The 12,492-nt window shown below is 35.6% G+C and overlaps 1 protein-coding gene across 5 annotated transcripts in view; it reads left to right on the top strand.

The window, feature by feature from the left end:
- The window catches only part of PCNX1 (pecanex 1), a 136,225-nt gene that overhangs the window by 110,159 nt on the left and 13,574 nt on the right, over window positions 1–12,492 (top strand). For all 5 annotated transcript variants that reach the window (XM_088797391.1, XM_088797393.1, XM_088797392.1 and 2 more), the window contains 4 exons: window positions 4,620–4,873; window positions 6,646–6,876; window positions 10,712–10,812; window positions 11,570–11,720. In XM_088797391.1, coding sequence (XP_088653517.1) covers window positions 4,620–4,873; window positions 6,646–6,876; window positions 10,712–10,812; window positions 11,570–11,720 — 737 coding nt within the window. The remainder of the gene's footprint in view (window positions 1–4,619; window positions 4,874–6,645; window positions 6,877–10,711; window positions 10,813–11,569; window positions 11,721–12,492) is intronic.

Consider the following 12,492-nt stretch of genomic DNA (forward strand, 5'->3'; position numbering starts at 1 on the left):
AAATAGGAAATAAAATGAAAAGAGGATCAAATCAGACCTATATACCTTTTAGCTTTATTTTCACCCATGTGTTGAGTCACATAATATTAAATAACAAATATTATGTAATATCTTTTGGTAATGGAGCAAGTGCATCTGTAAAGTTACTCTATTCACTGGAAATAAGATTTTACTTGTGGAACACTCAGATAAGGCAGTCAATGTTGATGTTTGTTATTTATTTGTAATCTGTTTGTAATCCATTTTCTCTCTTTCTTTCAAAATGTCCTATTTTTGTCTTACGGTATGTTTCTTCCTCTCCATCAGGAGCCCAGGACCTTAATTCCATCTCTTCTAGAGACTTTCCCAATGCTGTTCAAAATCCAATCCAATAGACTCATCCAAAAGTCAGCACCCCTCACCACTACACCTGCCACTGCTATGACTTCAACTTCTTTTTAAATTGTTGGCACCTGAAGATTTCACCGTTGCTTTTTAATTTAACTTTTCTTTTTTACAAATATATGTGGGGAGGCTGTTTTATCTAGTGTTTCTAGAGTGTGAATCGGAAGGGGGTCCTTCTTAATATCTGCTCATTCTACCATATTGACCAGAAATTCTCCGAATCAATAATTGATTCAAATCCTCACTCTCCCAACATTCTCTCTGGTACCAAGTAGATTCTAATACAGTTTTGGATACTGAATGTCGACTGCAATTGAAAAAATTAAAAAATAATTAAAAATGAAAATAAAACTTTGATAAATCCTTTGCCATCTAAACCCTCATTATTTGCCAAACAAAACTCAAATTAAACCAATTTGGAACATAGTGCCCCTTACTATCTGAACTCGTGCTGGATTTGGATAGCAAGGGGCACCCGTAATTCTTCACTCAGTCGTAGTGATTTTCTTTTTTAAGGCAAATTTGATTAATGTCCCTTCCATGCTTAAGTTTTTCAGTGGTTTTCCATTGCATTTAAGATAGAATTCAGACTCCTTAACGAGTCCTGCAACACCACATGATCTTGCATCTGCCAGTTTTCTCCAGCCTCACTTTGTGCCACCCTCCTCACTCACTCATACTAGTCGGGTAGTGAATGTCAACTGGCCTTCCTTCAGTGTCTTAGCTGTGCTAAATTCTTTGTTAGGGGTTCCTTATTGCCCTTCCCTTTGTCCTGAAAGTACCTCCCCTCCTCCCAACAATCTTCCATCTGGCTAATTCTTAGATTTTATCTTTAAGTTTTAGCCCAAATGTCAATTTTTCAGAGAAGCCTCTAACTACCTGTCCCATATGATTATTTCTCATATTACTCTGTATTTATCTTCTTAGTTCTTAGCATACTTACAATTTTATATTTGTCTTTATTTGTTTAAAGTTTATTTCTTCTCTAGCCCAGGAGTTGGAAAACTTTTCTGTAAAAAGCCAGATAATAAATAGTTTAGACTTTGGACCTATGCACAGCCTCTGTTGCATATTCTTCTTTGATTTGTCTTTTAAACAGCCCTTTAAAAACATAAAAACCACCCTTGGCTTGGGTTTGACCCAAGGCTGTATTTTGTAAACCCTTGCTATATATTATAAGCTCCTACAGGGCTGGAATCATATCTGCTTCATTCATCATTGTGTATCCAGCATCTGTTACAGCAATTAACATATAATATGTAATTAGTTAACTTTATAGAATGATTAAATAATGTAAGTATACAGCTTTTTCTCTGTTTTCTCTTTGTTCCTGAACTCTCGTAAGGTATTATATTCTTGCTCAAATGTTGTCGTGATCTTTGGTTATTTTCTTTCCTTCAGTGTTAGTTAGCCTCTGTTCCATCTACCTCCTGCCCCTCAAAATACTAACTAGGAGTGTCAGTATTTTCCCAGGCAGATATTTGGATCTGCTGAGCATTTTGATATATTTTCTGGGTATATATGTATATTCCATTAAGCCAATTTGATTCCTTTGATTTTTTTCTCTTGTAGTGGATGCTAAATTTTAAATGACATTTAACTAAACAATTTTTTTTATCAGTTTCCTATAGGTATTGTTTAAATCCCCATATTTATTTCATTTCCATTTTTATTTTACTGATATTCTCAAGATTCTTTTCCATATAAGTTTATGTCAAAGGTTTGATTTATCAATTAGTATATTTTGTCTATCAAAATTTTCTGGTAACAGCTTCTACCATGTTAACTTTTTATTTGTAAATGTTACTTCTACCAACTACAGTTTTCCAAGTCAGACTCTATAGGTCAAAAAAATTTATGCTAATTGGATTCCTTTCAATTTTTACTCAATTTAGTTTTAAAATGTCTAGTTTTAATATTGTTTTTGTTTATTTTTACCAATTACATGCACTATGAAGTGATGCAAGATCTAGCTAATTGGTAGTAATAGATCCTCATAGATATTCTAGAATCCCTTTCCAAGTCTCAAAATTCTTTTTTCAATTATTAATATTCCTGTGCATGTTGTTGACTTCATTTTCGAAGCAACATGTATTACTAGGGTATGTTGGGGTAGAAAATATTCTTGGGGTTTGTTTGATAGAGTGAAAACATCCTGCATTAATTCAATTACCCTATTCACTTTATTCTACCACTCTGAATAAGAACCTCATTCTGTCTCTCCTGAGTAAATACCAAAACGTGCAAATTCCTTCTTGCTACATCTCTTCCCTATGTACTGCTAACAGAGTGATCTGCACAAAATACAGCTCTCTTTATGTTATTTCCTTTGCTTAAATGCCTTTGACTGACTTCCCAGAAAGAGGACAAATGGAATAAAATAACATAATAAAATATAAAACCTAAGGAATAGACCCAACTTCATGCCACAATTTTAAAAACCCAGGCTCAGGAAGTTTCTTCTAGAAATTGAATAATTCTTCTGTACTTTCTAATCTATTCTAGCACTTAGATAAAGAAGGAAAATTTCTCAAGGCTTTTACAAAACCAGTGTAATACTGATTATTCAAAATATGACTAAGTTGGCTAAAAAAGTAACCATAGTTTAATTCACTTACAACTATAGATGTAAAAATCCTCAGAACCCAGAATAAGCAGAAACCAGCAGTACTTTTTTTAAGTATCCCTCACCAGTTTAGCCATTATTCCATTTTTGAAAGTAAGTACTAAAAAGCAAATTAATAGAATTCATCTTTTAATAGGTCACAGAGAAAAACAATATAATCTGATTCCCTCAAAAGATGCCGGAAGACATTTGATTAAATTTCATTTCCATTACTGCTTTGAAAAGTACTTTATAAGATTACATACATCCTTATTCTGGAAAAAAATGTGTATGTGTATCTATAGTTAGTATCATGTATAATCATGCACCACAGCAGGCATTCCTGTTAATGTCATGTTCAGGACAGGGTTTTTCTAATCACCACTATGGAACATTATTTTGGAAGTGTTGGCCAATGTAATTAAACTAGAAAATGAAATAATAGAATTGTTAAGGGTTCTGAAGTACTACACAATTCAGCTCGTTAGCTCAGCCAAGCTTACCTCTTCAGCCTTGTCTTTCATCGTACCACCACCACCTCCACCATCACCAAGTGGGGCTGGGTTTCACGGCATCTTTTTCTCTTAAAGTAGTGTGTCTTAAATATGGATGGTGTATGTATTCTCTTTAAAGGAAAAAATGATTGTATAGTCCTACTTGTTATTTTTATACTTTAACAGTTTAATATGTGCCTTTGTGAAGTTTAGTATAATCACTTTATAGTCTTCATATAATATAAAGAATTTACAAATTAAATGAAGCAAGACTACAGAACAAAATAAAAATTAGCCTTGATGTAATGGATAGTATTTTGCTGGCACTAGATTGCTATGGGTCTAATTTGGTATTTAAATCTGATTTGTATTTTTACTTCAATAACACTAATACAGAAAATGTTTGATAGGTATCTTATATTAAAAAATGTAACTTCAATTGTTTGCTAGTACAGAATAATCAGATTTCATACCTAATTGAAACTTTATCAGCAGGTAAACCTCAAAAGCCAATTACGTAACCTTATCCAATTGTTGGAATTGGCAACAGAAAAAAATTTAATTATATATTTAATACTAAATTATAATGAGCTATTACAAGTTATATGGGCAAATAAGTAGGATGTATATAATATATCTGCTTGCAGCATGGACATGGTACTGGGAAACAGAGCTCAGACTTTTAAGTTCTGCATGTCTGTCTGTATTGGGTGCCCTGGGCTGATCCATGTCTCATTCTACTCTTCCTTTTCAGAATTCACTCAGATCTTTATATGTACCTTTACTCATATGGTCTTCATTTGTTATGAATGCAATTGTAAACCCAAGTTTGAGAAGTTTGGGAATTGACGAATCAAAATTAAGGAGGTTACTTTAACTGTGCAAATCCTCAGAACCATGAATGTGCCAATCAGTGCACATCGTGACTGCAGGAGATGCATGTACAGTAGGCCTGGTTTCTCACGCTTGCTGCAGTTTGCTAATGAGCATTCCAAGGCAGATCAGTCACATACTGTCATATGCTATAAAATGTATCTTTTCTCTACATTTCCTGGGTCTTTAAAGCATTCGTTTTTCCACTTGGTTTTTTTCCTCCCTTTGTAAGTGATCTCTTTCTCCCTCTCTCTCTCTTTAAGGTACTTACTGTCAACAACGGGAGGTGGAAGCCATAACTGAAGGTGTTGAAGAAGATGAAGGATTTTGCTGTTGTGAACCTGGCCACATTCCTCATGTGCTTTCATTTAATGCTGCATTTAGCCAGCGCTGGCTAGCTTGGGAAGTCATTGTCACCAAGTATATTCTGGAGGGTTATAGCATCACTGACAATAGTGCTGCTTCTATGCTTCAAGTCTTTGATCTTCGGAAAGTACTCACCACCTACTATGTCAAGGTAAGAGTATGCGCCTACTTACATCTTCTAATAATCAGAGGCTCTTCTTGGACAAGACAGATAATAGATACAGATTTTTTTTTTACTATGCTAAATCACTACTTCTATGTAGTGATTTAAATTCTCAGGTATCCAGTCCAGTCAGTAAATTATACCTATAAAGGTCTTGCTATTTCTTTCTTCAGTGAAACTTACTCCATTAGTTCATTAATATTACTAGCTATCATTTGTAGCTCATAGGTGGCAGGCACTGTGCTTAGGGATTCACAGACACATGCATGCATATGTGCTCATATGTGTATCTTACCTAATTCTCTCAAGGAATATTAACGCCCCTGTTTTGCAAATAAACAAGTTAAGAATCAGAAGTTTACTTGCCCGAAGTCCTGTAACTAGCAAGTAAAGTTAGGGATTTAAAACCCAGGCTTGTCTGACTCCCGAGTCCTTGCTGTTCACCACTGCTGTGCTCTGCTTTTGACAAACTGAATAAAAGTATTGCCAGATTTGAGAGGTCACCAAGACCACCCTCACTTGTGACAGCCAACTGCAATTTCAGGGTCCCCAAGACCACTCTCAGGTAAATTCATTTGCTAGAAGGTGTCACAGACGTCAGTAAAGCTATTGCACTCACAGTAGGATTTATTACAGTGGAAGGAAACAGATTAAAATCAGCCGAGGAAAGGTATAGGGCAGGTCCAGAGACACCAGGACGTGAGCTTCCACTTGTCCTCTCCCAGTGGAGTTGTGCAGACACCTATTTCTCCAGGCAACAATGCGTGACAATATTCACGGAGTGTTGCCAACTAGGGAAGCTCGCCTGAGCCTCAATGTGGAGCGTTTTTATGGAGTGCAGTCATTTAGACATGGTTAACCACACACAGCCAGCCTTATTCTCCAGCTCCTCTAGAGGTCAAGGCTCTAAGCCTCCCGGTGAACAAAGACTCTGTTATCAGGCAGGACATCCCAAGGAATTAGACATTACCTCCTAGGACTCAAATGCAAAGACTAAACCTATCTTTGGGTGAAATTACCTCTTTACTGCACAAGTATTCTATTGCTAAATTGCTAAAGATTTTACAGAAATACAGTATGGGTATGATTTGGGAGCTTGCAGGTGAAGCCAATATTTTCAAGAGGAAAATGTATGCTAAATTTTGATGACTGGATCTGAATTTTCCATATCTTGTGTTGTTAGCTCTATGGACCACCTTATTTGTGCTGATTGGGGTGAACTTTGAGTCTTCTACTTAATGTTTGGTTAAATTCAATTTTAGGAAGCAGAAGAGATTGATTTTTACGTTTTTCACATGTGTATGCATTTGTGTGTGCATGGCATTTTCTGTCTCTAAATGTGTATATTTCTGTTGTTCTGTTATTAGTTATATTTGTATAACTTGACCTAGGACCACTGGATGAGTTAGCAGGTTTTTATGAGAAATTTCTCAAAATAAATGCACCACAACAAAATCTTTTCACCTCTCTTAAAAGATCCTAAATTCAAAAGATCTAAAATCAATAGACTAGAGTTGTTTTTGAAGTTGCCTTGCTGAATTTATGGTTATGATTTTAAAAGTATTAAATGTTTTTCAACGAGGAAGATCTGACATATATTATTATAGCATTCTTAATATGTATATTATTCTACTGAGCTAGAATATTTGTGAGTTGTACTATCAGTATAAACAGTTGGGATTTATTTACTGAGGAACTAGAGTTAATGCACATTGTGATTTAGCCTGGATTTTTTTTTTTTTTTGTCTTTTCCTCATTAGGGTATCATTTATTATGTTACAACCTCTTCTAAGCTAGAGGAGTGGCTAGCTAATGAGACAATGCAGGAAGGACTACGTCTGTGTGCGGATCGAAATTATGTTGATGTGGACCCTACATTTAATCCAAACATTGATGAAGACTATGACCATCGACTAGCAGGCATATCCAGGGAGAGTTTCTGTGTGATTTACCTCAACTGGATAGAGTATTGCTCTTCCCGAAGAGCAAAGGTAGAGTTTATTTTTTTCTTTTATAACTATTTGGGTCTATTTTTCCAAAGATGGAAAGAATACTCTGTTTGTTATTATGAGGTCAGGTTTTCCAGATCTTCCTTTTTCTGACCGTCTGGGTAAGAGAACCTGTCTGGTTCATTATGTTTGGGCCAAACCAACCAATTGCCCAAACAAATTAAAGTGGCCTCCGTCATTCTTTCATTTGCAGTGTCGTAATCTTATTCCCCAGTTAGCATGCCCTACCCCCTGTGCACAGCCATGTGCACAAATTTAGGTAACATTACATGTAGCACCTTCTTAAAGAACACATTTTGGGGCACCCCCTTCCCCACACACACCAGACTTAAGGATAATTTATATCTTTGTCCCAAATTCAAAGTCTAGACCAATGCAGCAATAGAATTTTCTGTGATGGTGGAAGTGTTCTGTGCTGTTCCAGTATGGCAGTTACTAACCCACCACATGTGGCTATTACTAAACACTTAAAATGTGGCCAGTATGACTAAGGAACTGAATTTAAATTTTTTAAAAATTTTATTGGTTTAAATTTAGGACTAGTGGGCTAGTGACTACCATATTGGACAGGGTTCATCTAGCCTATTGGCTTTCAGATTTTAACATGGGTAAAAATGCAGATTCTTGGGCTTTGCCTGAGAGATGCTAATTCTGTAGGTCTAGGCTGGAGACCCCAAATCTGTGTCACCTTGGGTGATTGTAATTCATCTGACTCCTAATCCACACTACTGGGTACCTTGTCTTATCCGAAAGGTAAGGTGAGTTACAGACTTCACCACCTACTACTTTCCTTCTAGGTCTCATGGCTCTCGTGGCTGTGTTGCTCCCCTAGTCAGACTCCATCTAGCATAACCGCAATGCCAAGGCCTGTGGTTCCAAAAGCTGATTGCTCCCACCATTACTGGTTTCCAAGCAGAAGTCTTGTGTAGTTGCACCACCAGTATCGTGTGTTCAGGATTACTCTTGTTTCAGGGAGCATAGGGAGCAACCTTGTCAGCTAGCGCCTTTCCCATGGTCTGGGATATACATACTGTCTGTCTTCAGATGTAGCACCTGCTTAAGTCTTAGGTATGTGGTTTTTATTAGATTTGGGAATTTCAGCCACTAATGTTTTCAAACATTTTTTTCTGTTCTTTTCTCCCCTTTTTTTGGGAACTCCAATTACATTTATATTAGGCTGCCTGATGTCCTACAGCTCACTAAGGCTTTTTTCAATCTCTTGTGTCTGTGTTTAATTTTGCATAATTTCTATTGCTATATATTTTTAGATCCTTTATTTTTTTTCTTCATTGTTTAATATGCCATTAATCCCATCCAGGTATTTTTTTATCTCAGACATTGCATTTTTTTGTATCTCTTGAGATTTAATTTGTATCTTTTAGATAAATCTTCCATGTGTCAACTTAACATGCTGTTATTCCTCTATCATTTGAATTTATGGAATACAATGGTAATAATTCTTTTAATGTCCTTGTTGACTAATTGTAACATCTGTGTCAATTCTGGGTCAGTTTTGATTGATTATTCTTCAATTGTGGGTAATAATTTCCTGCTGCTTTGCCTACCTGATAATTTTGATTGGATGCTAGACTTCATGAATTTTACCTTGATGGATGCTGGATATTTTTGTGTTACTGTAAATATTCTTACTTTGCTATATGTGACACAATTAAATTCCTTGGGGACAGTTTGATACTCTCAGGACTTGCTTTTTCTTAGGTGGGACCAGGGTAGCCTTTAGTCTGGAACTTTCTTCCCCATTACCCAGACAGTACTCTTCTGAGTACTCTAGTAGCTTTACACGAGATTTTCCATTATTCCTTTTTGATAATACTTTTCTTGGCTTTGGGTCTTTGCTGCCTGTGCTGATCAAAAATCTGCTGAAGACTCAGGAGGGGCCCTCTTCACAGACCCAGAGCCTGCTGGCTGTGTAGCTCTCCTCCTCATCACTTTGCCTGCAAACTCTGGCCGCCTCAGCCTCCCCAGACTACCAGCTGTATCCTCAACGTGGAGACCTCGAGGTTCCGCCTCTGTTCCCCTTCTTGTGCTGTGGCCTAGAAACTCTTGTAGGGCCGCCTCTTTTGTTTTTCCTCTTTCAGGGATTAGTTTCCAGTATCTCAAAACCATTGTTTCATATATTCTGAATATATGGTCTTGGTTGCTCAGGTACAACAAGGGTAAATCTGGTCTTCATTGCTCTGTCTTGGTCAGATGCAGAAGCTAGAACTAAATTAAAAAAATTGTTTTTTCATCACAAAAGCAATACATTCTCAGAAAGTTAACTAGGTTGGGGAGCAAGGGAGACAGAAAAGAAAATCATCCGTAATTTTATTACCCATTATAATCACCTTTAATATTATTTTGTTTATATAAATCGAAGTCTGTACATACCCCCCCTTTATATTTCTTTTCCATTTCTTAATAGGAAAACAAGTGCTCTCAAATTCTTTATCTACTGTTCTGTAATTGGACTCAAAGTTCCATCAAAGATCCTGCTTGATGAAACTAGGATATATAGTATAAGAGATAATATATCTTTGAAACCACTCTAATTGACAAGCAGATAGAGTATCTTATACTTACTATTAACTAAATTTCTCAATTGATGGTAATTAAATTTAGTGAACATAAGTTAATAAAGGCAAAAATACATACCACTGGCAAAGTTAGGGTAATTAAGCTCATTATTAGCCTATGTCTGCTTTTTCAATGTTAGCATACATTATTAGAGTCACCTGGAATGTGGTTGCTGACCACCATCTCCAGAATTTGATTTCATAGATCTGAAGTGGCCCAAGAATTTGCCTTTCTAATAAGTTCCCAGGTGATGCTGATATTGTGTCCTAGGACTAACTACACTTTGAAAACCATTGTCCTCGATGGTTTCTCAGTAATTGAGATGCTATCAAGATTTTCTTTAGTATTATATAAGGTGCACCATTTTGTTTATATTTATGTGTTATATGTGAAATATTTGTATATACTAGTAAATAATCAAGATATGCAGTGGTTTAAAAAAAGGTTGAGGGGAAGCACTATTCTACAGATACCAATTTAATTTTCTTTACTATGGTTATGATCTTAATAGGCTAATGCAGCTGTCACTAATAGCCTGCCTTGCCAGGTTAAGTCCAGAAATAACTAATTACTAGATAACATATATTCTTAGGAGAGGGCAATGTCAGTAATGATGTATATCAGTAAATACTCTGAGGTGTTTAATTAAAATCCTAAGACTCTGTACACCCAGTTCTTTTTCAGTATGTCCTAGTATTATAAAGTACTAGATTTTATTTAAAGAGTCCAGAGAACCTCCTCATATACATTGATGCTTCATTTTATACTGTTTTGTTAAGTTTCTTTGTATTAGAACTTTTATTTGAAGAGATAGAAATTATGTACTAGTTGAGTTTCTCATCCTCTCTGATTTATTAAATATATTCTGGTTTGTTAAATGCTTATATGCCTTTTTGATTAACGTTCTTTGTGTTTTTTATTTTTTGAGGTATAATTGACATACAACGTTGTATTATTTCCAGGTATACAACATAATGATTCAGTGTTTGTATATAGTGGAAAATGGTCACCACAGTAAGTCTAGTTAACATCCGTCACCATACATAGTTACACATTTTTTCCTTGTGATGACAACTTTTAAGATCTACTCTCTTACCAACTTTCAAATATGCAATACAGTATTACTAACTATAGTCACCATGCTGTACATTAAATCACCGTGACTTTCTTATTTTATAACTGGAAGTTTGTACCTTTTGACCCCCTTCACCTCATTCTTTGTTTTTTGTTTTTTTTTAAGCCACTGGATGTGGACAAAGAATCCTCCTTGGTGACTCTTTGTTATGGACTATGTGTTCTGGGACGGAGAGCTTTGGGGACTGCATCCCACCATATGTCCAGGTAAGAAAGGCATGTCTCTTTTTAGGGAGAGAGGGTGGGAAGCTGTATAACTGAAATCTGAAAAATCTGAATTTTTCATGGAAGCATTCTATGCTGATTTATTTTAAAAGTCTCCTCAGATGTTGTATAGATCATTTTACTGAACATAGTTGAGTTCTAAGTGTTTAACAGAACTGGCTTTTAAAATTGACATACACGTGAGCAACTAGTGATAATGAGAATTTAACACATTTAAGACATTTAAAAAAATAATCACTTCATAACATTTGGTCTCCCCCCATATGCATCTGTTTTTCTAATAATTCATCTCTTTTTTATTTTTCTGTATTTTCTTGCAATTTTTGTCTAGAGCATTTATACTTTTAATATAGCTGTGCATTAGATTTTGGAACTCTAAATATAAACTAGATTTCTTGACATATGCATCCAAATGAATTAGAATTAAGAAATACCGTGTATTTTAAATTTCTTCTGTGATTATTACGTGTTTTCCATTAGGCCCTCCTTAATTTCTTTTAACTTATAGACTCTTTGCCTGTTGTTTATTTTCGTGGGCTCACTGTTACAATGATTCACAAACAGCGTTCCCAGATCAGAAGACCCTGTGACTTGTAATGATGATTCAGGGGTGCTGACCTTGGTTCTTGGAATCTGTATTTTTAAAACCTCCCAAATGATTGTGATGCACAGCCAGATGTAAGAATCCATGTAATGGAAGACCTTTGTCAATGTGAACTTTTATCTCCAATCTTAACAGTAATTTAGAGTCATTCCTCTATGGATTGCATGCGCTATTTAAGGGAGATTTCCGTATTTCTTCAATTCGAGATGAATGGATTTTTGCTGACATGGAATTGCTAAGAAAAGTAGTTGTCCCTGGAATTCGTATGTCCATTAAACTTCATCAGGTAAGAAGAGGAAATTTCTAATGCATCGCTGCTGTTTAATGGTACTTCTTCATTTGACTTCCAAGTTATGTTTCTTAGGAACCTTTTGAGAAGGATTCTAATTTGAAACAAAGAAAAACATAATTCATGGCAAGATAGTAAATCTTAGAAGCCTGCACCTGTGTTTCTAACCGTAAATTTGAAGATTAATATTAGAGAGTGACTGGTGTGAGCATGAGCTTGAGAAAAAATGTAAGCAGTGACAAACTGGAAATAAGTCTTTGGCTTCTGTAATACTTGCTTTGACTTCATGTAGTTATAATTCACACCTCTTCCGTGAGTGACTGTTGGCTCACTCCCAGTGCAGTGTAGCAGCATCTCAGGAGTCTGATAAGTGCTGCTGTTACTGAACTGTGTTTCATTTAACATGTTATATAGAATAATAGATGGTTAGGACAGATTTAGCCTTAGGTAAATAATCCTAGTAGGGGAAAAAAAATTAAAGTGAGGCCCCAAAATGTATATCCAAAGCCCTGGATCATTTCAAGGATGTATTTTGAAATTAAGTACAGTAATTCCTCACTTAACGTTGTCAATAGATTCTTGGAAACTGTGACTTTAAGCCCAATGAAGCTTAAACCAGTTTTACCATAGACTAATTGATATAAACGAGAGTTAAGTTCCTATGGTATATTTCTGGTCACAAAAACATCACCAAACTTCTAAATAAAACTCCAAAACACTTCCAGTATTAAATACTGAAATTAATGTGAGATATATATACATTTAAGAA

Source organism: Rhinolophus sinicus, chromosome 3 (genome assembly GCF_057876585.1).
Source record: "Rhinolophus sinicus isolate RSI-liver-muscle chromosome 3, RSI-T2T, whole genome shotgun sequence".
NCBI classification, from domain to species: Eukaryota; Metazoa; Chordata; class Mammalia; order Chiroptera; family Rhinolophidae; genus Rhinolophus; species Rhinolophus sinicus.